The sequence below is a fragment of the Canis lupus genome, chromosome 26 (assembly GCF_003254725.2).
Source record: "Canis lupus dingo isolate Sandy chromosome 26, ASM325472v2, whole genome shotgun sequence".
NCBI classification, from domain to species: Eukaryota; Metazoa; Chordata; class Mammalia; order Carnivora; family Canidae; genus Canis; species Canis lupus.
This window is the reverse complement of record NC_064268.1, coordinates 16899810-16920964: the sequence shown is the minus strand read 5'-3', so window position 1 is coordinate 16920964 and position 21155 is coordinate 16899810. Positions and strand designations below refer to the sequence as shown.

The window sequence follows — 21155 nt, the reverse complement described above, 5'->3', positions numbered from 1 at the left end:
ATCCAGCCCTGGAATAAAGGACAGATTAGTCCAGCACCCCTCGACTCCACTTCATCCCAAGAAACAAAAAGGGAACCCAAATTCCCGAGGGGGAGGGGTTGTGGGCAGAATGAGGGGGACCTGCCTTCCTTCTGCAGGTGGGGGAGCTCCCAGAGAGGTGACACTTCGGGCCACAAGGAAGCCAAGGCTCCAGGCGCTCTGCCCTAGCAGGCACCTCCTCCCATGGGCTATCCTGCCAGTTCTCAGGACAGCCGTGACCAGTCTCCCCTCAAGTCTCACCCAGGTCCCATCCTCCCTGCTACCTGCTCTGTTTGCTTAAAAGGCCTCCAGCTCCAGCACCTTTGAAAATAGCTCCCCTACCCCTGGCCCAAACCAGGGCCTTACACAATCCAGCTCACCCAATTTCATCAGCGATGCCTGGCTTTGCTGTTTCCAACCTTTCTACTCAGAAACAGGTCACCAGATCCCTGGCAAGATGCTACAGCCAGCCCACAGGAACGTTCCAGGAAAAACACAGAGGCAGAAGCAATGCTGGTGGTGACACACGCTTGCCCAAAGTGTCCTCTGGGGAAAGATGCGGGCAGCGGGGGAGGGAGAGCCAGCATGGACTCACTGGGAAATGACAACTGAAAAGAGAAAGAAACTGGGACAAGATGCGAAGTAGCAAAAACAGGGGCACCTGAGTGGCTCAGTGGTTGAGTGTCTGCCTTTGACTCAGGCTGTGATCCCAGGGTGCTGGGATCAAGTCCCGCATCAGGCTCCCCGCAGGGAGCCTGCTTCTCCCTCTGCCTATGTCTCTGCCTCTCTCTGTGTCTCTCATGAATAAATAAAATCTTAAAAAAAATAAAGAAAGAAAGAAAGCGGAAACAAAGAACGTGTGTGTCTGGCGGTAGAGATGGTTTCTGAGAGCACAGATGGCCGCTGGCTCCAGCAGACAGACTTGGGCTTCAGACCCAGCTCCAGGGGAACGTCCTGGAGCTGCTCGCATGGCCACTTGAGGTCCCTTGTGTCTGTGAGCCAGGAACCCAGGCTCACATCCCAGAAAGAGGCTCCATCACCGACGAGGCCCAGCCCAGCAGTCTCCAAGCTCCCAAGAGAAAATGCGAGAAAAAGTAAGCCTCCAAGCCCCCTTTCCTGGCTGTGACACAGTGAGCCTGCAGCACCAGCAGCCTTCATCTCTGGGAAATGTTTAGCAGGCATTTCATACAGAAACAACACCACAGGGTGCCTTGAGAGCTTACATTTTCACAGAATCAAATTTACCCTGAGTTTGCATTTGCTCAACAGAACCAAAACTAACTTCCTTGAAAGAATCAAAGCTCTTAACTTGCTGGAGTTATCGCTGCTTATTCAAGGGAAAGAAGCCCCGTGTGCTGCCTCCTCTGGTGTCCGCCGGTGGCTGGTGGGTGCTACATGCTGGGCCACTCCGGACATGCAGGGTCACCTCACCATCCCATTCAATTCAGCAACCATCTGTTGAATGTTGGGCACCTCCTCAGAGCAAGGTGTCATGTGGACAGAGATGTGCGGGTGTGAACAGGAAGCTATTCTTTTTTTTTTTTTTTTTTTTACAGGAAGCTATTCTTGACGGCATGCAGTGACATGCTGAGCACGACACAGGTGGTGAACGGGATGCTCCTGGGACACAGGGATGCTCCTGGGACACAGATCGACGAACTTGCTTGGGACAAGTGGGAGGGGGCATTCAGGACACATTTCCAGGGTGGAATTAACTAGGGCAGCCCTGGTGGCTCAGTGGTTTAGTGCCGCCTTCAGTCCAGGATGTGAATTTGGAGACCCGGGATCGAGTCCCATGTCAGGCTCCTTGCATGGAGCCTGCTTCTCCCTCTGCCTCTCTCTGTGTCTCTCATGAATAAATAAATAAAATATTTTTTTAAAAAAGGAATTAACTAGACTCAGTGGATAAGAGGAAGAAGAAAACGGGGTATGGTTCTAGAAGTTTCTTTTTTGTTTGTTTTTTTGTTTGTTTGTTTGTTTGTTTTGGTTCTAGAAGTTTCTATGTGGCTAACTAGGTCAGCAAAGCAGCATCACCAGAGAGAGGACATGAGGAAGAGCAGGTCTCAAACCTGGGCTGGTAAAGTTATTCAATAAACAGTCACTGAGTGAAGGAGAAGAAATGGGGCTGTTTTTTGCTTTGTTTTGAAAGTAGGCTCCACACCCAACGTGCGGCTTGAACTCACGACCCTGAGATCAAGAGTCGCATGCTCTACCAACTGAGCCAGCTGGCCGGGGGACTGTTTTAGACAATAAATATACAGCCCCCACGTGCTGGAAGCCTGGTGAGTCCATAATCAGTTGAAACACCATTTTACATCTTATTTCCCTTTATAATAAAAGAACATTGTAAATTTTTCTTTCTTTCTCTCTCCTTTCTTTTTGGTTTAGGATACAGGAAAATTGAAGCTCAATTTAGGTTCCCAAACCAGCCAAGCGAACAGAAACTGGCACTAGCCCTTCTACCTAATTCTTGGCCTGCCTCCCTCAATTCTTCTCCCCTTGAACCTTCCCCCATAAACCCACTTTTTTGGGGGGTGGGCAAAAAATTCTTCAGGAAAAAAATATTAGAAATTACTAAGCACTCACTCTAAGCCAGATTGGGGCTCAGGAGTCTACCTGGCCCCTCCCACTCCACCTGTGTGGCTGTTAAGCAAGAAACTTAACCTCTGGCTTCAGATTCATCTAAAAACTGAAAAGAGGGCAGCTCCGGTGGCGCAGCGGTTTAGCGCCGCCTGCAGCCCGGGGTGTGATCCTGGAGACCCAGGATCGAGTCCCACATCGGGCTTCCTGCATGGAGCCTGCTTCTCCCTCTGCCTGTGTCTCTGCCTCTATCACGCTCTCTCTGAATGAATAAATAAATAAATCTTTAAAAAAAATAAAATAAAATAAAAACTGAAAAGAATTTAAGTAACTACCTCAGAGTGTTGTGTGGAAAATGTGACATATAAGCAACTGGAAGTCAGTAATCCCCAAATGAGTCATCCCTGTTCTTATCACCATTTTATTTGGAAACATTAGTTGATACTATTATTTTGAATTTCACAACCTGCATATAATGTGTACATCTACTTCTCTGATCTCTCTGCCCATGTAAGCCCTGGATTCCCTTCTAGACCTGGAAACGGAGCACCATCCAGAGTAACAGAGCCAGGGATAGACGCACAGATCCAGCGGGCTTCAATCTTGGGAATCTTCAAGGGAAGCAAGCCTTGATTAACCTCCGTACCCCATTAGCCACCCAGACAAGAGTCCCGTTCATGTGGGATGGTGGCAAGATCAGAAGATGCAGCACAAATTCTCCCTAACTCTACAGCCCCAAGGGCAATTCAGTGACTGGGCCTCCGTTGGAAAAACAAAAGCAGTACTCGGGATACTGAATGACATCACAGATGTGAAAACACCTGCCAGCGTAACCCCAGACAGAGATGCTATGGGGACTCTGAGCTACGGCCCTGAATTCGGCGAGTCCTCCTGAGCCAGCCCTCCTGCCACCCCACGGCCATGGGCCTCCTCTCTCCATACCTCATCTGCCACGATTCCGGAGGGGTGGCTTGCAAATCCCCTGGCCCCATGAAACACAGGAGGAGATTATAGAGCAGGAGGACTAATTCAGAGGAGCTTGGGGAAAAGTCTGTTTCTACTGCCAGCTGTCTTGCCCAGAGTAAATCTGTGTCTGTCATATTAGTAAGATTTTGAGGGAATATAGGAATAACAGGAAAAGCAAATTATGCCGTCTGTCTTTGGGCAGGAGAAGCCCCAGCACACAGCCACATCTCAGGACAACTGTTCTGAGGGCAGCACCTCTAAACTCTTCCTGCCCTTTGCTTATTTCCAACCTATCTCCTCAAAGAGAGGAGTTTGTTCACATCTACATGAATGGTACTGAAAGCTGAAGGGAGAGTGCCAGATGAGGTCCCTGAGAGCAGTGTGTGTGGGTGCGCAGGGCAGAAGGGTAGTTTAGGTCCTCAACAGCAGTATTCCCAACCAGAACAGGGCTTCCTTGCTTGCCAGCTGGGCTCCAAGAACAACTGCGTGGAGGGCGGAGGGAGAAGGGATCTGGAGCCAGCCAGACTTGGGACATGAATTCTAGTGCATAGATCAGTACTCCTGGAAAATCACTTAACCTCTCTCTGCCTCAAATTTCTTGACTGTAATAAAAATGACACCGGTGTTGATAACTATCATTTCTCCAGGACAAGGAGGCACCAGAATTTTTTTTTAAGATTTTACTTATTTATTTATTCATGAGAGACACACAGAGAGAGAGAGAGAAAGAGAGAGAGAGGCAGAGACATAGGCAGAGGGAGAAGCAGGCTCCATGCAGGGAGCCCCATGTGGGACTTGATCCCAGGACTCCAGGATTACGCCCTGGGCTGAAGGTGGCGCTAAACCGCTGAGCTACCAGGGCTGCCCAAGGCTCCAGAATTTGACATACACTACCTCACCTAAATCTTGCAAGCATTCTAGAAGCAAAATGGGGTCAGATTTGCAGGTGAAGATGTCCTCAGGGCTAGAAGGGCTGACAAGTGGCAAATAACACCTGAAGGCAAATAACACGCAACAAATTTCCATGCCCAGAGCGCCACTCACCCACTTCATCTTGAGTTCCCTGCATATTGCCACAGCCCAGGCACAGTACCCAAGATGCTGTGAACAGCACAGTATTTTCTAAGCTGGAAAAGTAGCCCCAGAGCTCAGGAGATATGAAATGGCAACCAGAACGCTTGACTTCCTTAGGATGAAAAACAGGCTAGGAAAAAAAGCCAGAAAGGTTTACTCTTCCACAAGTTCTTTACTGAACAAATAATCTATTGGATATTTATACCATGTGCCACAGGGCTTGCCAGGCCCCAAGGATAGAGCAGGAACATCTTAAACATGAAATTACAGGGTGCCTGGGTGCCTCAGTCAGTTAAGCGTTGGCCTTTGGCTAGGGTCATGATCCTGGAATTCTGGGACCAAGCCCCTCATTGGGGATCCCTGCTCATCTGGGAGCCTGCTTCTCCCTCTTCCTCTGCCCCTCCCCCCTGCTCATGCACTCACACTCTCACACTCCCTTCCTCAAATAATTAAAATCTTTTTTAAATTATTATTATAAATAAATAAATAAATAAATAACCATGAAATTGCAGATGTCAGCTGATGTCAAGAGATGAACACAAAGGCTCAAGAAAGAAAGAGCATACTCACTGGGACCTCAGGGTCCAGCAGAAGAGCTGGGCCCCAGCCCTCACTCTGCAACTCATTAGCTCCATGACCTGGGTCATATTATTTAACTCCCCCTAGTCAATGTGAGTTTACCAACTATACAAAAGGGTCTATAATTCTAGTACCCTCACCTCCCAGGTTTACTGTGAGATGCAGATGGCCTTGCACACGGTAAGCATCCTGCAAGCACTGACTATAACTACTAGCACAATGTCTGGCCTGCAGGAAGCATGACACCCATCCACCACCGTTACTGTTATTCTAGGAGTTAAATCTGCACGGTAGGCCTCATGCTGGATGAAAGATACCTCCAGAGCATTTTCTGGGTTCCAGGACCTGCCCGGGAGTTCCTGGTTTGGAATCTCAGTACCTCTGGCTATCACTGTCACTGCATATCCAGGAGCAGCTGGCAGACCACTATCGGGGGCTGCTGAAGTTGGAACTCTCACCTGGGCCTTCGGGAAGCGATGCTCCTTGTCTACCTGGGCTGCAATGGGAACCAGCTCCTTTTCAGCAAATTCCCGGCATGTCTGACGCAGCATCTGGTGTGTCTCAGGCAGTTCCACAGACTGGTAGACAGTATGGAACTGACGCCAGTCCCGAGGACGCAGAGCTGCCCGCAAGAACAGGTGTTAGAGGAAGGCGAATGCAGAAGGTCCTGCTGCATGATCACCATCATAACAGACTGAGTGGGCCTTCCCCAGGCATGATCCGAAACATTTCCAGTTGTTGCTATGGAGTGAATAGAGGCCAGGAATACTGCCTAACACTCTACAATGTCCAGGACAGACTCCACAACAAAGAATTATTGGCCCAAAATGCCAATAGCACTGCTGTTTAGAAACCCACCAACTGAATGCTTACTCCACTTGCTGTGCACTTTGCACACAACTATCCCACTCAATCTTCAGTATGACACCATATTAAGACCACAGTTTTGGGATCCCTGGGTGGCGCAGCGGTTTGGCGCCTGCCTTTGGCCTAGGGCGCGATCCTGGAGACCCAGGATCGAATCCCACATCGGGCTCCCAGTGCATGGAGCCTGCTTCTCCCTCTGCCTGTGTCTCTGCCTCTCTCTCTCTCTCTCTCTCTCTCTCTCTCTGTGACTATCATAAATAAATAAAAATAAAAAAAAAAGACCAAAAAAAAAAAAATTAAAAAAAAAAAAAAAGACCAAGGATCTTAAGTTCAAGGATCTTAAGTTCACTGAGCCTCCGTTCCTAGAAAATGTGGAGGCCAGCTGTATTCAGCTCCTTAGGGTTCGAGGGTTAAAGAGATGCTGACTGCGCACTCAGCACAGGGCCTCGCAGAGACAGCCCTCCGTGGGGGTCCCCCTACTGCTGTCCTGCAGGCAAAGGAAGCCCTGGCCACATGTGTCACTGCTGCTACAGTGGGAGAGAAGTACGCTGGAAACGTGCAATACGAAATCATCCACAAGCCCTGACATTCACTGAGCGCCATTTGACAGGCGCCGGGCGGAGTGTTTCACACAGCCCACTCCGGCGATCTCCTCCCGGTGACTCCGTGAGGATAGTGACGCGTCGCTGGGACCACTTTACACACAGGCCAAATGAGGCCGGCCGGCCGAGCGTCTCGCCCAAGGTCACGGACCCTGAGTCCGGGTGCAGCTCCAGGCCTGGCTCGGGAGGAGGGGCGCCCCAAGTCCTCAGCAGGCGGCTGCCGAGCGAGGGCGGGGATCCGGGCGGGACCCGGGGACGCGCACGCGCCAGCAGCGGCCCAAGTGGGCCAAAGGCCGCGCGCGTGCCCGGAGGGGGTGCAGCCGGCCCCCCGCCGGCGCCGCAGGGGAGGGCCCGGCCGCCGGGACTCGCGCCCGCTGGCCCGCCCGGGCCGCCGCCCCGCTGTGCGGCAGCGGGAGCGCACTCACCTCGGCGGCTGGGGCCCCAGGCCCGAGCGAGCAGCGCGGCGGCCATGGACGCGGACAGGGCGCGGGGCTTCCCCTCGCCGACCTCGCGCGGTGAGCGCACGGGTTCCGGGCCGGGGGCGGGGCGGGGGCGGGGGAGGGGCGGGGCCCGGGCGGGGCGGGGCCGGGGCGGGGCCGGGGCGGGGCCTGGGCGGCCCTCAGGCCCTCTAGCCCCGGGGCGGGCTCCTCCCGGCCCCCCTCCCTGCCGGGAGCGCGGGCTACGCTCTCTGTTCGCCGCGTCTCCGCGGTCGGTTCTCCAAACCCTCGGACCGTGGCCCGTCTCGCCTGAAGTCCAGTCCCGCGGCCGAAAATGCTCCCTAGGACCAACCGGCGGCTACCTCTCCCGCCCGGTGCCTACTGTGCCCTCGCGGCTCCGGCCGCGCGAGGAGGCCCCAACACCCCGGCTTGTTCCTGCCTCTGCGATTTCGCAGTCCCTGTTCCTCTACCTGGAATGCCCCCCCGCCCCCCAGGTCTCACACTGAGGCCTGCCCTGCCCTGCCCCACACATTCTTTATTCCTGGCACTCGGCATCTGACATTTTCTCCACTCCTCTCTTTGATCTGTGAGCTCCGAAAGGTACAAGGGTCTTGTCTTGCTCTGTTGCTCAGTATTCAGGCCCAGGGAATTGGGTTGCCTGGGAGGGAGATCTGTTCCTCCAGAAGCTGTCCCCGCCCCCACCCCGTATTCCACTGTAGTCCCATCTGTCTCACCCCCAGTTGTGGGGCAGGACCCCCAATGCCATGCATTTGGTCCTAAGCCTCCTTGTCAGGACATCACCCTCCCCAGGAAACTGGCGATTCCACTGCCCTGACCAGGGTCTTCCCTCAGAACAAGCAGGAGTCAGACTTCCACAACTTTCCAGGGCCCCACACATCCCTCTATCCCTAACTTAAACCGCTGTAACTCAGCCAGGCTTGCATCCCCAGCACTGACGCACATGCCAAAATTTGTCTTCCACCAAGACCTTGCTCTCCTTCCCAGAGATCAATGAAAAGATGCAGCAGAATCCTTAATATGTTACCTCTCATCTAAAAGAGAGCCTCTACATCCTCAGTACTTTAAACCCAAACAAGTGGTTGTGGTTGGCCAATGCTCCCGGGCCTTCCTTAACCTTTCCACTGCCCACCTGGGTGCCAGCCCTGGGGGAAAGAAGAAAGGAAAAAAGCAGGGGAGGGGGATATCAGTGAGCAGGCACAGGCCAATGATTGCTTTGGCTGCCACAGACCATCTCAACCAGACTTAAAAATTCTATTGTACAGTCGCCTTAAGGAGGTTAGTGTTATATTAAAAGTAGACCAATTTCCCTGTTGGAGACAGAAACCATTCAAGGGTTTCAAGGGAACTGATCTTTGCCAGCACCAAGAAGCTGAAGGAACTCTGGAGGGGGTGGGGGAGGCAGAAGCCCAGTACCAGGACTGTGACAGGGTAATAAAGCTGTCTGCTCATCCAGGTGAATTCCACCACAGTTGAGGCACACCTCAGTAACTCTGATGTTAAAATACTACAAAAATTTTTAATTTCAAAAGCCTCCCAGCAAAACAAAGCAAAAATATTAAACCTTAGAGCCCAATACTGTCCCCTGCTCACCCTAAAAACCAGCTATACTCATTATCTAGAGAAAGGTAAAGAAACTCAGAGCCAGGACGCCTGGGTGGCTCAGGGGTCTGCCTTCGGCTCACGGCGTCATCCCGGGGTCCTGGGATCGAGTCCCAAATCAGGCTCCCCATGGGGCATACTTCTTCTTCTGCCTGTGTCTCTGACTCAGTGTGTCTCTCATGAATGAGTGAATGAAAAAAAAAAAAAAAAAGAAACTTGGAGCCCACCCCTACCCCACCCCTGGCTCCCCCCAGCAACCCACGGGGCCCAGTCCAGGGACAAGAGGGGACACATGTACTGTGAAAAATCTTTTATTACTGTCTCTTGTGGCAAAATAACATTTTATACAAATAAGTCACCTAGTTTACTTTGGACACAAAGACAATACAAACTGGAATGAGGATCTTAGGTGAAAGGGAAAGAGGACTTTGGAAGAACAAATCAGGTCACTGACGTTTCTTATATTCTGTGAAAAATAGATTTACAGGGGAAAAAATAGACTTTCACAACTTCAATGACTTTACATGATCCTTTTTAAAACAAGGGGTAAATTCGCCTCCACCACACCCTTCTTGTGGTGAAGATATTCAGTAACGTGGAATGTGAGGAAATGAATTGACGATCAGGCTCTTGCACTAGGTACACCAGCACCTCTGTATCAGAAATCCTCGTGTCCTGGCAAGGACTCTATGCTGTGGTTCTGGGGACAAACTGTCTCCAGTCCCCAAACCTCACGGCTATCATGGTGACAACAGCCACCAAAAGAAAGTGACTTGACAGAGGGAAAAAAAAAATACTCTGGGAGCCTACTGGGGGTGGCAGGACACACACTAAGGCAAGACTCGCCCAACTTGCCCATTACACACAGCCTAGTGAATCCACTCCAGAAATGAAATCCACTTCACCTGGAAAAACCAGGTCAACGATTCCCGGTCACTGCCATTTCAAGAATCGCCAGTCCATGGTTAGCCCCAACTTCCCTTCAATCACTGCCCCCATCTGAGAATCAGATGGCCCAAAGGCTGAAGGTGTCTTCAGGGAGTTCTGCATGCCTCTGCAAACTGCTTTCTCTGCAAGGTATCTTTGAGCCAACACTTACAGAGAGGGTGGCCTATGACTACTTTTACTGGTTATTTCTTCTGTTTGCTCTGTTGGACAGAACGAAATCAACAGGCATCTATCTTCTTTGGATAAGCAAGAAGGGCACTTTAGCCCAAAGGCTACACAGGAAGAGAGAGCTGCTCTTCCTGGAGATTCCAAGGCAGAAGGACAGAAGCAGGACAGGAGAGGAAGAGGCGCAGGCATCAGGCCCTGTGGCACTGGTGGGCCTGCCAGTCTGCTGGAATGTGCTCGTGTCCCTCCAGGAGCTGCCACTTAGATGCTGGCTCTGAACAGTAGGCGGGCTCTCCTGCGCAGGTCATTTTTTTCCCTCCCACTGTAGCACCGTCAAGACAACTGCTATCAACAGTCCAGATTCCTTAATAACACGGCCTCCCGATTCAACTTCTGATTGCTTCAGCTACTTTCAGAGAAAGCAGGACCTTCCAATTCTCTCCCCAGTTCAGGTACAAAAGCTTGAATTCCAAATACACCCTGGTTAACACCCCGGAGTGATAATGCTTCTCAAGATTTCCTGAGTAGAGAGATGCAAGAATCCAGACTCCCAGGTACAGAACACCAGACTTTCTGGAGCAGATAGCATAGCCCTGTCCTCCTGGGCACATACTGAGCACATGGCCTCAAATGGTCTCCAATGAGACTAAGGCAAGCTAAGGGGGAAGAGGATACAGCACTATTCAAGCCAAAATGTCTGCCACCTATACCCTCCCACCTAGCAAAGGCTAACACTGCATATTAGAAGAGACAGCCCACTAGTCCATAAGATGTGGCTGCCCTGGGACACATTCCAAGACACACTCTATTGAGCAGAACTCAACAGTTCCAGAAACCACATCCTAGATAATAATATCAAATAGTTGAAAATCTCCCAGTTATGCTGCTGTCCCATAGAGAAACAGTGATTCTGAGGCTTGATATGCACACACAAATATGCCAGAGGGGCCACGAGGAGAAACAGAGGGTCAGGAGGCAGTGCTGATGTCTGTCCACAGATGAGGAGGGAAGGATGGCAATGCAGCTTTCCCCATCAGCATGTGGGACAGAGCCACACATAAGGCACCTGGATTTGTAGTTGACTCCAGTTCTGAGATTCACTTGGTCTGGTGATGAGTAACTCATCTGCAGGGTGCCTGGTCTCTTCCCTCCCTCAGTGGTTGCATCCGTGCCAGCACAGAGGAGGAAGAGTTTTCCCAGTGAGAAAGCTGCCAGCATCTGGCAGAGCCCAAACTCTGGCCTGGCACAGAGCACTGGGCCAAGGTTCAAGGCCGCTCACACTCTAGAGTCCAAACAGGGAGCAATACTGATTAGCAAAGGTGCAGGGGGCTTCTGTGGTAGAGTGCTGGCCCTTCCAGCCTGGGCCCTGTGGGGCCTTTGTCCCAAGCATCTTGGGAGACTGCTCTCCTTCAGTTACTATGATGCTTCACAGTGACTATTCCCGCATACCCGGGCCCTTCCTCCTGCTCCCTTTTGATCAGTGCTAAACCCTGGCCACAGCAACAGTCCTATCAGAGGGTCAGCCATGGCCAGTTAAACAACCGGCCAGAGCTGAGGAAGTGACAGACTATCCAGTGAGAGCCTGAGGATAAAAGTAGCCCCCAAGCATGTGCAGGGAAGGTTATCTGAAAACACCTTTCAAGAGCCACCTCAGCCTAGTTCATTCATCCTTTCCAAACAACTGAAAGCATTCCAACTAGCAATATGAAGGATCAGAATATGCATAACAGGTCTGACCCCCCAGGATGGTTCCAGAAACTACTTCAGAGAAAGGCAGACAGGAAAATCCTCCTAAATAAGAAATCTACAAAGAGTTTTAGAGGCAAATCCCCATCAAAAGCCAATCCTGCAGGCTCTCCTGTGTAGAGAAAATCCAATCCCTCCTTTAAGTAGCTGCTGATTTGTAACTATACCCGGCCCCAACATGAGCCAGATTAGCCCCAGGAGCCTGTTTAATACTATCAGAAGTCTAACCACCATCACATATGCTGGGTACACGACTGACATCTTATAAAACATCCCTGAAAGAAGACTAGAGGAAAAAAAAAAAAAAAAAAACCCCACAAAATACGAAGCCTGCTATGGCCTCAAGAGAGCCTACTGTTCCAAGAACACAAAAACTGATAGTCTATTTCAGGAGATACTCAAAAGTTAGGAGTCAGGACAAGCAGAGCAAGCTCATCTTTCCTCCAAAATGGGATCAGGAAGGCACTGCCAGGCTGAAACCTTGCTGTATCCCCAGGAGGGCTGGCAGAGGATCCTGGAAGTCAGGCAGAGAAGCTGGCCTCTCCATGACATGCAGCCCTACTGGCCCCCAGTGCCTCCCCGCCTTGGCACCCCTCCATCATCCCCTTACTTTCCAGTTGCTTTAGAACTACACACAAACTGAGGTCAGACTATGCTGAGAACAACACTGTGAGAGGAGGAATCGCCTAGAAGAGGCCTACCTTTCAGTTTCTCACAGTGCCCAGGAAGCCAGGGAGAAGCAGCTGACCTGCAAACTGACCGGCCAGAGCCTCCTCAGCCCGACATGGCTGTGCCTGCAGAGACCCAGGCTCATCAGCACAGCCAGCAGGCATCTAGGACTACAGGAAAATAAACTTTCTTTTTCCTCTGGACTCCAGGAGCCTTACCCTAATCCTTCACTTTACTCTAGTACCTCTGTGACCTACAGGGCAGGGAAAAGGGAAGAAAAAATACTGGGGAAGAAAACACAGCACTGCTTGGCACCTCTCTTGAGCACAGGAAACTACCACGCCAGCCTTGGCTTCCTAGGACCAGGATCTAGATGTGTGTTGACCAACAGGTTCAACCATCTCCATGTGCCAGGGCCTTGGACCACAGCAAAGCAGCTCCCCGTCCATGCCTGCAGCAGTCACTGGCCTCCATTATAGGCATAATCAGCCTTGTTGTGCATTATCAGCTTGTTGTCAACAAAGTAGAAGCTGTCGGAACGGGTCTCATAGGGATTTTCAATCATCAGACGAACTGCAAGTCAGAGAAACAGAAACAGCAAAGACTTATGTGAGTCTGCCCCACTGGCCAGGTGGGAAAAAAACATATATGCCCTCTGTAATTCGAGAACATATGAGTATACTCTGTCAGGACAATGAGGTCAGAACAGAGGCAGCCAGGCTTGGCGAGAACTACAGAGGCCCCCAAATTAAACACGATACCCACTTCAATATAAGGATGCAATCAACTGACATGGCACTTCTTGTGCATCTCCAGCCTGGACGCTTACTCAGAACCCCAGGGAAACAGGATTATGCCTTTGCCAACGTGGACCACCGCACTGTTTTTTCAGGACTTCTGGTCTGTTCCCCACTTCTAGACTCCAGTCCAAATTCCAAAAGCTGTGCCTCCCTGTGCCCACTTCCCATGGGCACCCCTGACAACCAAAAGAACCAGAGGTGTGCATGAGTGTGTGTGGCGGGGGAAAGAGCAAGGAAACTTTTCCATGGATGACTCAGGGTATTAAGTCGCAAATGATCCAGCAAAAATGGTCTGCTTGTCTTGGGATCCAGATTTAAATCTTCTGTTTGTTCAAGCAATTGCCCAGACCTCTTTAGCCATACTAGAGAGTAAAGATAATTAACAGTCAATACCTCTGATCAATTTGGAGTTAATGATCACATGCTATTTTGGTTCCTCTAGAGGCAACATGCTTGTTTACCACAGTTCTCAAAAGATGAAACGGATTATTTAAAGTCCTTTGAACCTAAGTTATTTGGTTTTATCCAGAATATTGACCTCCACACTCTTTCAGCTTATTTAGTTTCAAGAAGAAAAGTTCTATTGCCTTGGGGAAGAACTTGAAATACTATACATAATCTTTTCTTGCAAGTACCTATATATTCTGGCCCAGCGGGGGAGCAGACCTCAAAACAGGATCAGATGCTATCATAAATAGCCTAATCCACATCAGCAATCCTCATATTACCTGGAAACAGCACTGTCAACATGGGTGGAGAATATTCTGGTTTTCGGAATGTAACAGTTTTAAATACCTGGGATTCTGAGAATATCAATCAGTATATGTAGATCTTTTCTACAACTCAGCCAAACTCCCCCCACTCATATTCACAGTTCACAGGATCCCCACTCATATTCTCATTGTTCTGGAGCCATTTTCCCTGATTACTAACAGAGAATGCTAACCCCAGAGAGTTCCACCAGAGTCACAGGAACTGATAAAGCCTGATCTTTCTCTCGATGAGTCCATCTCTTCCCCTGCTTCTCCCTCAGGTGCCTCCCCAGTTTTTCCTCCAGAGAACTATAGGATTACTGTTTCTAAGACATGGCTTCCATCCAGCCATGTGATGGCTCCCTATTTCCTGTGGATCTATTCTAACAGCACAGAATGAGAAAGATCTCTGATTCTAGTTAGCCCCCAGCTTCACTTTTCCCTCTAAGGAGAAAGTAGTGGGTGAACAAGGAGTGCTGGGCAGGAGCCAATGACTAGAACACAGTGGAAAACAAAGCCTAAGAGTGGCTCAGAGAGGAGCTCCAGCTAACTCTAGGCCCAGGGATTTTCATGGGCCTCCCCTCATCTCCCTGAGTCACCCCCTTTCCCGCAGCTTAAAGCGGATGGCCTGCATTATTAAAACCTTCAATGCTCTCATACAGGCAGAGTTTGAAACCCTAGACAGTGGCACTAGGAAATGAGAAGCCTGAAGTCAAATGCCTAGAGAGGTGGTGTCCTGTCACTACCTCCCTCCTCTGCCAAACGAGGGTGTTGGACCAGATGGACTCCAAGGTTTGTTCCTTCTAGCCCTAAAAATCTAGAATGGTATAGAAGTCAGGGGATACATACTGACATCCTCAGAAAGCTGGGGAAACTCATAGATATGTTCACAAGTGTTCCTACTGCTGGGGATGCAGAAGCCAAAATCGAAGTCAAAGTTTTTCAGCAAGCGTTCCCGGAAATAGTGCCGCTCAATCATCCGGAAGTTTGACACAGGTTTGTCTCCCACCGTGAACTCCACTCTGCAAAACAAATCTCTGTGAGCCCAACTTTGCCTCCTCCCTCCTCTAAAGCCAACCCAGAACACAACGGAGAATATTCTTTGTGGACAAGCAAGTGTTCTCCTCTCTAGAAATACTGGTACTCACGTGGCCCCGACTGTCCGGAGGCGGAGAAATGCTGGTGTGAATTGATAGCGGACAAAACGTCCTGCACTGATATCCACATCTCCACCTTCGTCGTCGTCCTCCTCCTCTTGGTCTGAAAGAACACACAGAATCTTGAGTGTACTGTCTTGGCCCCACCAGTCCAAACAGTACAACCAATTAACTGTACTAACACCCATGGCAGGATGGCCAATATTGACTGCGCACTCACTACATGCCAGGCTTTGGGCTAATCACTTCCCAGAATCCTCAGAGCGACCCTATAGGGTGTCATCATCATCTCCATGTTACAGATCAGGATGCAAAAGCTCAGAGACGTTAAGTCACATGTCCAAGTCCCCCAAATAGTAAACGGAGGGAGCAGAGATTTGAACCAGGTCCATCTGACTCAAAGCTTATTCTCAAACACTAAGTTAATTACCTTTCATGTGGTCTAGGGGTGTGGGCATATCCTAAGAGTGAAGCCTGAAACACAAGCCTGGTACTAGGCCCCTGGCGATGAGGTTGCAGCATTAGCCAGCAACCAAAAGAATGAGACTACAAAGGTTGAAAACTAGTCAAAAGGCAAGTTCAAAGAATGCAAAAATTTCTGAGGCAGCAAAGACAAACCCCTGAGAATAATCTTGTTATTTAAACTCCTGGGCAGCCCCAGTGGCTCAGCAGTTTAGCGCCGCCTTCAGCCTGGGATGTGATCCTGGAGACCCGGGATCAAGTCCCACATCCGGCTCCTTGCATGGAGCCTGCTTCTCCCCCTGCCTGTGTCTCTGCCTCTCTTTGTGTGTCTCTCGTGAATAAATAAATAAAATCTTAAAAAAAAAATTTAAACTCCTACTGTTTTAGGGTACCGTAATGCCTATTCCAGGCCACCTGGAAACAGTGAGGTAGATGGGCAATGGACCAATGTGCAGGACCTGAATGAGGGCGAGTCTAGTCTATTCCTGAACCCAGAGAGTGGAAGTTTGTAAAATAATTCAGAGAACCATTCTAATGTGAAAAAGGAGATAGTTCCTAGTAGCTATCCAGTGTCCAGCAAAAATATTTTCTCCAGATATAGGCTAAATGTGGGTGCAACTTACATCTCTTTTAGCCCCAAACCTCTCTGCCTATGACAACCCCAAGATAATATGGGCAACCAGACTGAGCAGGGGTTCAGAGCCAGCCACTCTAGAGCCCTCACTCCAACAATGTGATTCAGAGAGAATCAGACCAAATCTCAAGGATTCAAATTCAGCAGAACAAGTGCTGCAGGAGGGTGCTGATTCAGTGGAGCATATTCTAAGCCAATCAAATCCTTAAAGGTAAAGCCTGGAGAAGTTGTACATCAAGGTACTTTTACAAGATCTGCAGCCAAGCTTCTTGATACAGTTCAATTTTGTACTGAAATGACTATTATAGGCCCAGCCTAATCCAAACCCACATATCTGAAGCAGCCCTGGGGTCCTCGAAACACCCAAAGTACCGAGACATGTTGCTTAGGGATGTGAATCCCACAGACCCAGGAGGCTATCTGGCCCTGATCCTCCCAATACCAGCTAAGTACCCACAAGTTGGAGCCATTAGGTGCCTTGGCAGCACTAAATTATGAGAGCATAAAGGATACCAGGTGGGGTGAGAAGACCAGGGCTCCAGTCTTGGCTGTACAATGAACCTGAGCTGAGACCTTCTCAGAAAACTTTTACCTACCCGGGGTACTAATACCTGCCTTATCAAATTTACAGGTTCCGTCTTTTTATTTTTTAAGATTTTATTTATTTAGTCATGAGAGACACAGAGACAGAAGCAGAGGGAGAAGCAGGCTCCATGCAAGGAGCCCGTCACGGAACTCGATCCCAGGTCTCCAGGATCACACCCCAGGCCAAAGGTGGCGCTAAACCACTGAGGCACCCGGGCTGCCCTGACAGGTTCCTTCTGAGCAGCAAATCAGGTGGGAAGAGCTTTGCAAAAAGAATTATTAATAAAGATCATGGTGAATACTCTAGTCATCTGTGCTGGTAGTCTACCAACTAACGCCAGGGGGCGCTCTGTCTCTGGTGCTGAGCTCCAAGACTCACTTGTGGTCTCCTACCCAGTAGTGAGTCACCCAGGGGCTGCATCACAAGCACCGGAAGCGCCTATTCAAAGCTAATTTAAGGAATCCTAAGTAGTTCATAGGTCTGGGCTTTCTGTTCATCCCGCAAATGGCAAAGATTAAAATCCAAACTGGGACTTACAGGGAAATATGAGGCACTGTTTAAAGGGAAGTGAGGGAGAAGAAAAGGGAGCTTTCATCCTTCTACTTTAATTCTAAAGCTTCCTTTCCTGAGTGGAGGCAACATAAGAAGGAGCATAGGACCTTAGGAAAGTCAACTGGAAATTCTGGGCTTCAGTTTTCTCATCTGAAAAATGAGAGTAAAGCTCCTCACAGAAATGTTGAGGATTAGATGACCAGATGCCAACAGAAACATGTGTACAAACAACATATGGTAGACGCTCAACAAACGTGCTTTGGATCAGCACACCCGGCTTGCCAGGCTCCAGGAGGTACAAAAGTGGACATGCTGGAGTCCGGGCCGCAGGATGTGATGGTACACACAAATGAGCTTCAGAGATCTTCTCAAGTGGCTGCTACAATACTGAGGCCTACCTGAAACACAAGGTTTGGCAATCTCAAAGAGCACTGTCCCTGTCTCCAAGTCTCGGATTTTGAAGCGAGTGAAATCAATACTGTAGATGTTATCTTCGGGTTTACATAAATAATCTGAAAAATGAGAGAGACACACACACAGATGCTATTAAACAATCCTCCAAAACAGTTCTTTCTTTCTGAAGTTTTAAAGCAAATGCAGGGGTTTTTTCTTACACGATTTACTTAAAAGAGACCCCAAAACTTCCTCTTATAAGCAAAAGTTGTGTGAAGCAAATAAGGGGATGGAAGAAAGAAAAAAAGTGCATGGATTTGGTTTGGATGAAAGATTATCATAACACTTTTAGAAACAGGGATAATGTAAGGGGCTTCCTTTGGAAATACCCCCAAAATGGCCTATATAACTTCCATGATCTATTAACTTGGATGTCACAACAGGACAGAATTTTTTTTTATAAATCCATTTTAAAACATTTATGCTGGGCAGCCCTGGTGGCTCAGCGGTTTAGTGCCGCCTTCAGCCCAGGGCCTGTTCCTGGAGATCTGGATCAAGTCCCACGTCGGGCTCCCTGCATGGAGCCTGCTTCTCCCTCTGCCTGTGTCTCTGTCTCTCTCTCTCTCTATCTCTCATGAATAAATAAATAAAATCTTTTAAAAATATAAATAAATAGGGGATCCCTGGGTGGCTCAGTGGTTTAGCACCTGCCTTCAGCCCAGGGCGTGATCCTGGAGTCCCGGGATCAAGTCCCACATCAGGCTCCCTGCATGGAGCCTGCTTCTCTCTCTGCCTGTGTCTCTGCCTCTGTGTATGTGTGTATTTCTCATGAAAAAATAAATAAAATCTTTTTAAAAATTATTAAAATATATATATAAATAAATAAAATAAAATAAAACATTTATGCTGATCTAAAGGCTAATATATTGCTTGTTTGCCAGCCATGAGTATTGTACAGCAGAGATCAGCAAATGTTTTCTGTAAAGGGCCACATCATAAATAATTTAGATGTTGGGGCCACACGGTCTGTCACAACTGCTCAACTCTGTCACTGTAGCAAAAGCAGCCACAGACAACCTGTAAATAAATGAGTATGGCTATAGTTCAATAAGACAATTTACAGACACTGAAATATGAATTGCATATAACCATGTGTGGCAGGATTTCTTTTTTTCCCCAACTTTTTTAAAAATGTAAAAATCATTCTTAGTTTGTGGACTGAACAAAATCAGGCAGTAGGCCATACCTGCAGAGGTGACAGGGCAGAACTTGCTGAGAGGGCACTGGGCCAAAGGGAAGTGGAAGCCATGACAACCTGAGCAGCTAGTCAATCTAGTACTGATCACAGAAAACCTCCCTGATTTCTTTCTACGATGACTCCTAACAGCATCTTCTCCACAACTCACTTGAGCACTTTTTCTTACATTGGCTGCTTGTGTTAGTTGTTCCATGTTTTTCACAAGCTGTCTCTCCAGTAATATGGCAAACTTGAGAGCTGCTGATTACTTTGTAAATCCTCAAAAGACTGAGAATGGGTTCTATACCTTTAGAGGGTACTCAATAGGTAACTAGGTGAACGAAACAGACTTGAACAAAATCCAGAGATCACCAAGCTCTGACCTGGGGCTTTCTCCAGTAGGATGCTGGGATGAGTTTGAGCAAGAGCACCAATCCCAAGTTCCTACACACGACCTGAGTGCCCACTGAGAACGCTGCTTAGGGCCAGGCATTAAAACGGCCTGATTCACTCTTGGTATCAGGAGAAAGCAGGAGGCTAGAAAGTTCAGGTGATGAGGACTTCTGGACCTTCAGAGTCTCGAATGAAAACGGGGTCAGAAGAGAAGCAGTGTTTTCACAGCATTTCAATAAACTGAATAGCAAGATCTTCTAAAGATATACTCAGGTATGCAAAGGACAGGCCCAACCCAAACGGTGATGGAAAGTGGGGACATCGAAATACCCAGAATCAAGTTAAACCTATCAGGAGATGGGAATTCCTTTTCATACAGGGTGGACCAAGGCCCATTGTGTAAACTCCTACCCCCAAATCACTGCAGCTGCCACCAGCTACCCGAGGTACACCTGAGAGAGCCCCAGGCTGACAGCCATTCAGCAGGTAACAAGTGGCAGCCTTAGATCCATGGAGGGAGTGCTGGTGCCACAGGGTTAGAAAGCTGGAGGAGAGCAGGGATGAGTAGGGCAAGCAGGATCTAAACGGGGGTAGTGTGGGGGGAATAGCAGCAGGAGAAAAAGACAAGTCAGGGCTTGGCTTGGCAGAGAACATAAAAAGGGAGGAGAGCCAGGACAGGGGGTGGGCAATGTGTTTCCTCCCACCCCTCCTTATTATCAACAAAACGGTGTAGGGTGGTTGCATTTTACACAAGAAATGCGTTTCTTAAACCCTGACACATTAATTCACTAGAACAAATGTCAAAGGCAGGATTCACATTTTGAACTGTGTACATAAACTGAAACTTTATTAACATGTTTTCTAGTGTGGCAGTTTAAATCTGCGTGAAGTGCCACGGCAATATGTTTGAGGAAGGAGCCCCTCCCCCCCCCCCCCCCCCCCCCCGCACACAAAGGGGCAAGGCTTGGGACCAAAGGAGTAAGGGGGCCAAGGCAGGCGGGAGAAGGGGGTGTCAGGGGGCGGGGTGCAGGGAAAGCAGACAGAGAAAAGCAGGTAGGGGTCTCGGCGGGCAGAGACTGCAGAGGTTGGGAGGGGCCGGCTGAGGAGCCTGGCTGAGCAGGAGCTTCACGGATACCTTTGGGCCTTCCCGGGCGAGGGGGCAGCGGTCCCACTTAACCAGGGACAGGAGGGTCCGGTTACGCTGGGGGGGGCTCCCTAACCAAACGGATCCGGCTGCGGGGGGCGGCCCGGCCTGGAGGCCCAGCTGGGGCCCGCCCAGAAGCCTGGCATGGCCGGGCACAGGGGAGCGCGGTCCAGCTCAAGGAGTACCCCTTCCCAACCAGGTCTGGGCGACGGTGGGGGGCGCAGAGCTGCCCGGGGAGCGGCGGGCGACGCGGCCTGGCCGGCCGAGGGAGGCCTGGGTGGACCCCCGGGCAGGTCAGGCGGCGAGCGGCCGGCTCCGCTGAAGGCGGTTAGGGGCCCAGGGCAGGGCGCGGCCCGGCCGGCACTCACTCTCGGTGACCCGGCTGAGGCGCAGGACGTGCTCGGGCCGGATGGTGTCCAGGGCCAGCAGCTCTTGCTCCGTGACGGCCGCCCCGATGCCGTCCTCCGCCGCGTGGTGGGGCGCCTGCCGCCGCGCCTTGAGGCGGTTCAGGACGCCGCCGCCCGCCTTCTTCTTCTCCTCCTTGGGGGCCACCAGCCCGCCGGGCCCAGCCGCCGACCCCGCGGCCGCAGCCTTCGGGTTTGACCCGCTCATCGCTCCGCCGCCAAGATGGCCGCCGCCTCCGCAGCGCCGTAACTATGGAGAGCGGGGGCGGGGCCCGGGGTGGCGCCTGGGGGCGGGGCGGGGGGCAGCCGCCTGCTCGCCAGCTTGGTCCCAGCCCTAGGGCTGGCGGGGGCGGGGGGAGGGGGGGCTCGG

The 21155-nt window shown here is 50.3% G+C and overlaps 2 protein-coding genes across 4 annotated transcripts in view; both read right to left on the bottom strand.

The window, feature by feature from the left end:
- ACADS (acyl-CoA dehydrogenase short chain) overlaps nt 1–7238 on the bottom strand; it is a 36925-nt gene extending 29687 nt beyond the window's left edge. Inside the window, exons 1-2 of one of the 2 annotated variants that reach the window (XM_025474224.3) lie at nt 7112–7238; nt 5676–5839 (exon numbers count right to left, since the gene is read on the bottom strand). In XM_025474224.3, the coding sequence (XP_025330009.1) occupies nt 5676–5839; nt 7112–7157 (210 nt within the window). In that variant the 5' untranslated portion in view covers nt 7158–7238. The remainder of the gene's footprint in view (nt 1–5675; nt 5840–7111) is intronic. The other variant, XM_049101495.1, reaches the window with a different exon arrangement.
- Nucleotides 7239–9038: 1800 nt separating this feature from the next.
- Nucleotides 9039–21038, bottom strand: UNC119B (unc-119 lipid binding chaperone B). Of its 2 annotated transcripts, XM_025474222.3 has the most exons (5): nt 20750–21036; nt 17613–17726; nt 14972–15083; nt 14673–14845; nt 9039–12844 (listed from the first exon to the last, which is right to left on the bottom strand). In XM_025474222.3, exons 1-5 carry the CDS (start codon nt 20991–20993, stop codon nt 12732–12734), a joined length of 756 nt encoding a protein of 251 aa, XP_025330007.1. In that variant the 5' UTR covers nt 20994–21036; the 3' UTR covers nt 9039–12731. The 2 variants fall into 2 exon arrangements, with proteins under 2 accessions (XP_025330007.1, XP_048957451.1); XM_049101494.1 differs by lacking the exon at nt 17613–17726 and having other exon boundaries at nt 20750–21038.
- Nucleotides 21039–21155: the final 117 nt, after the last annotated feature.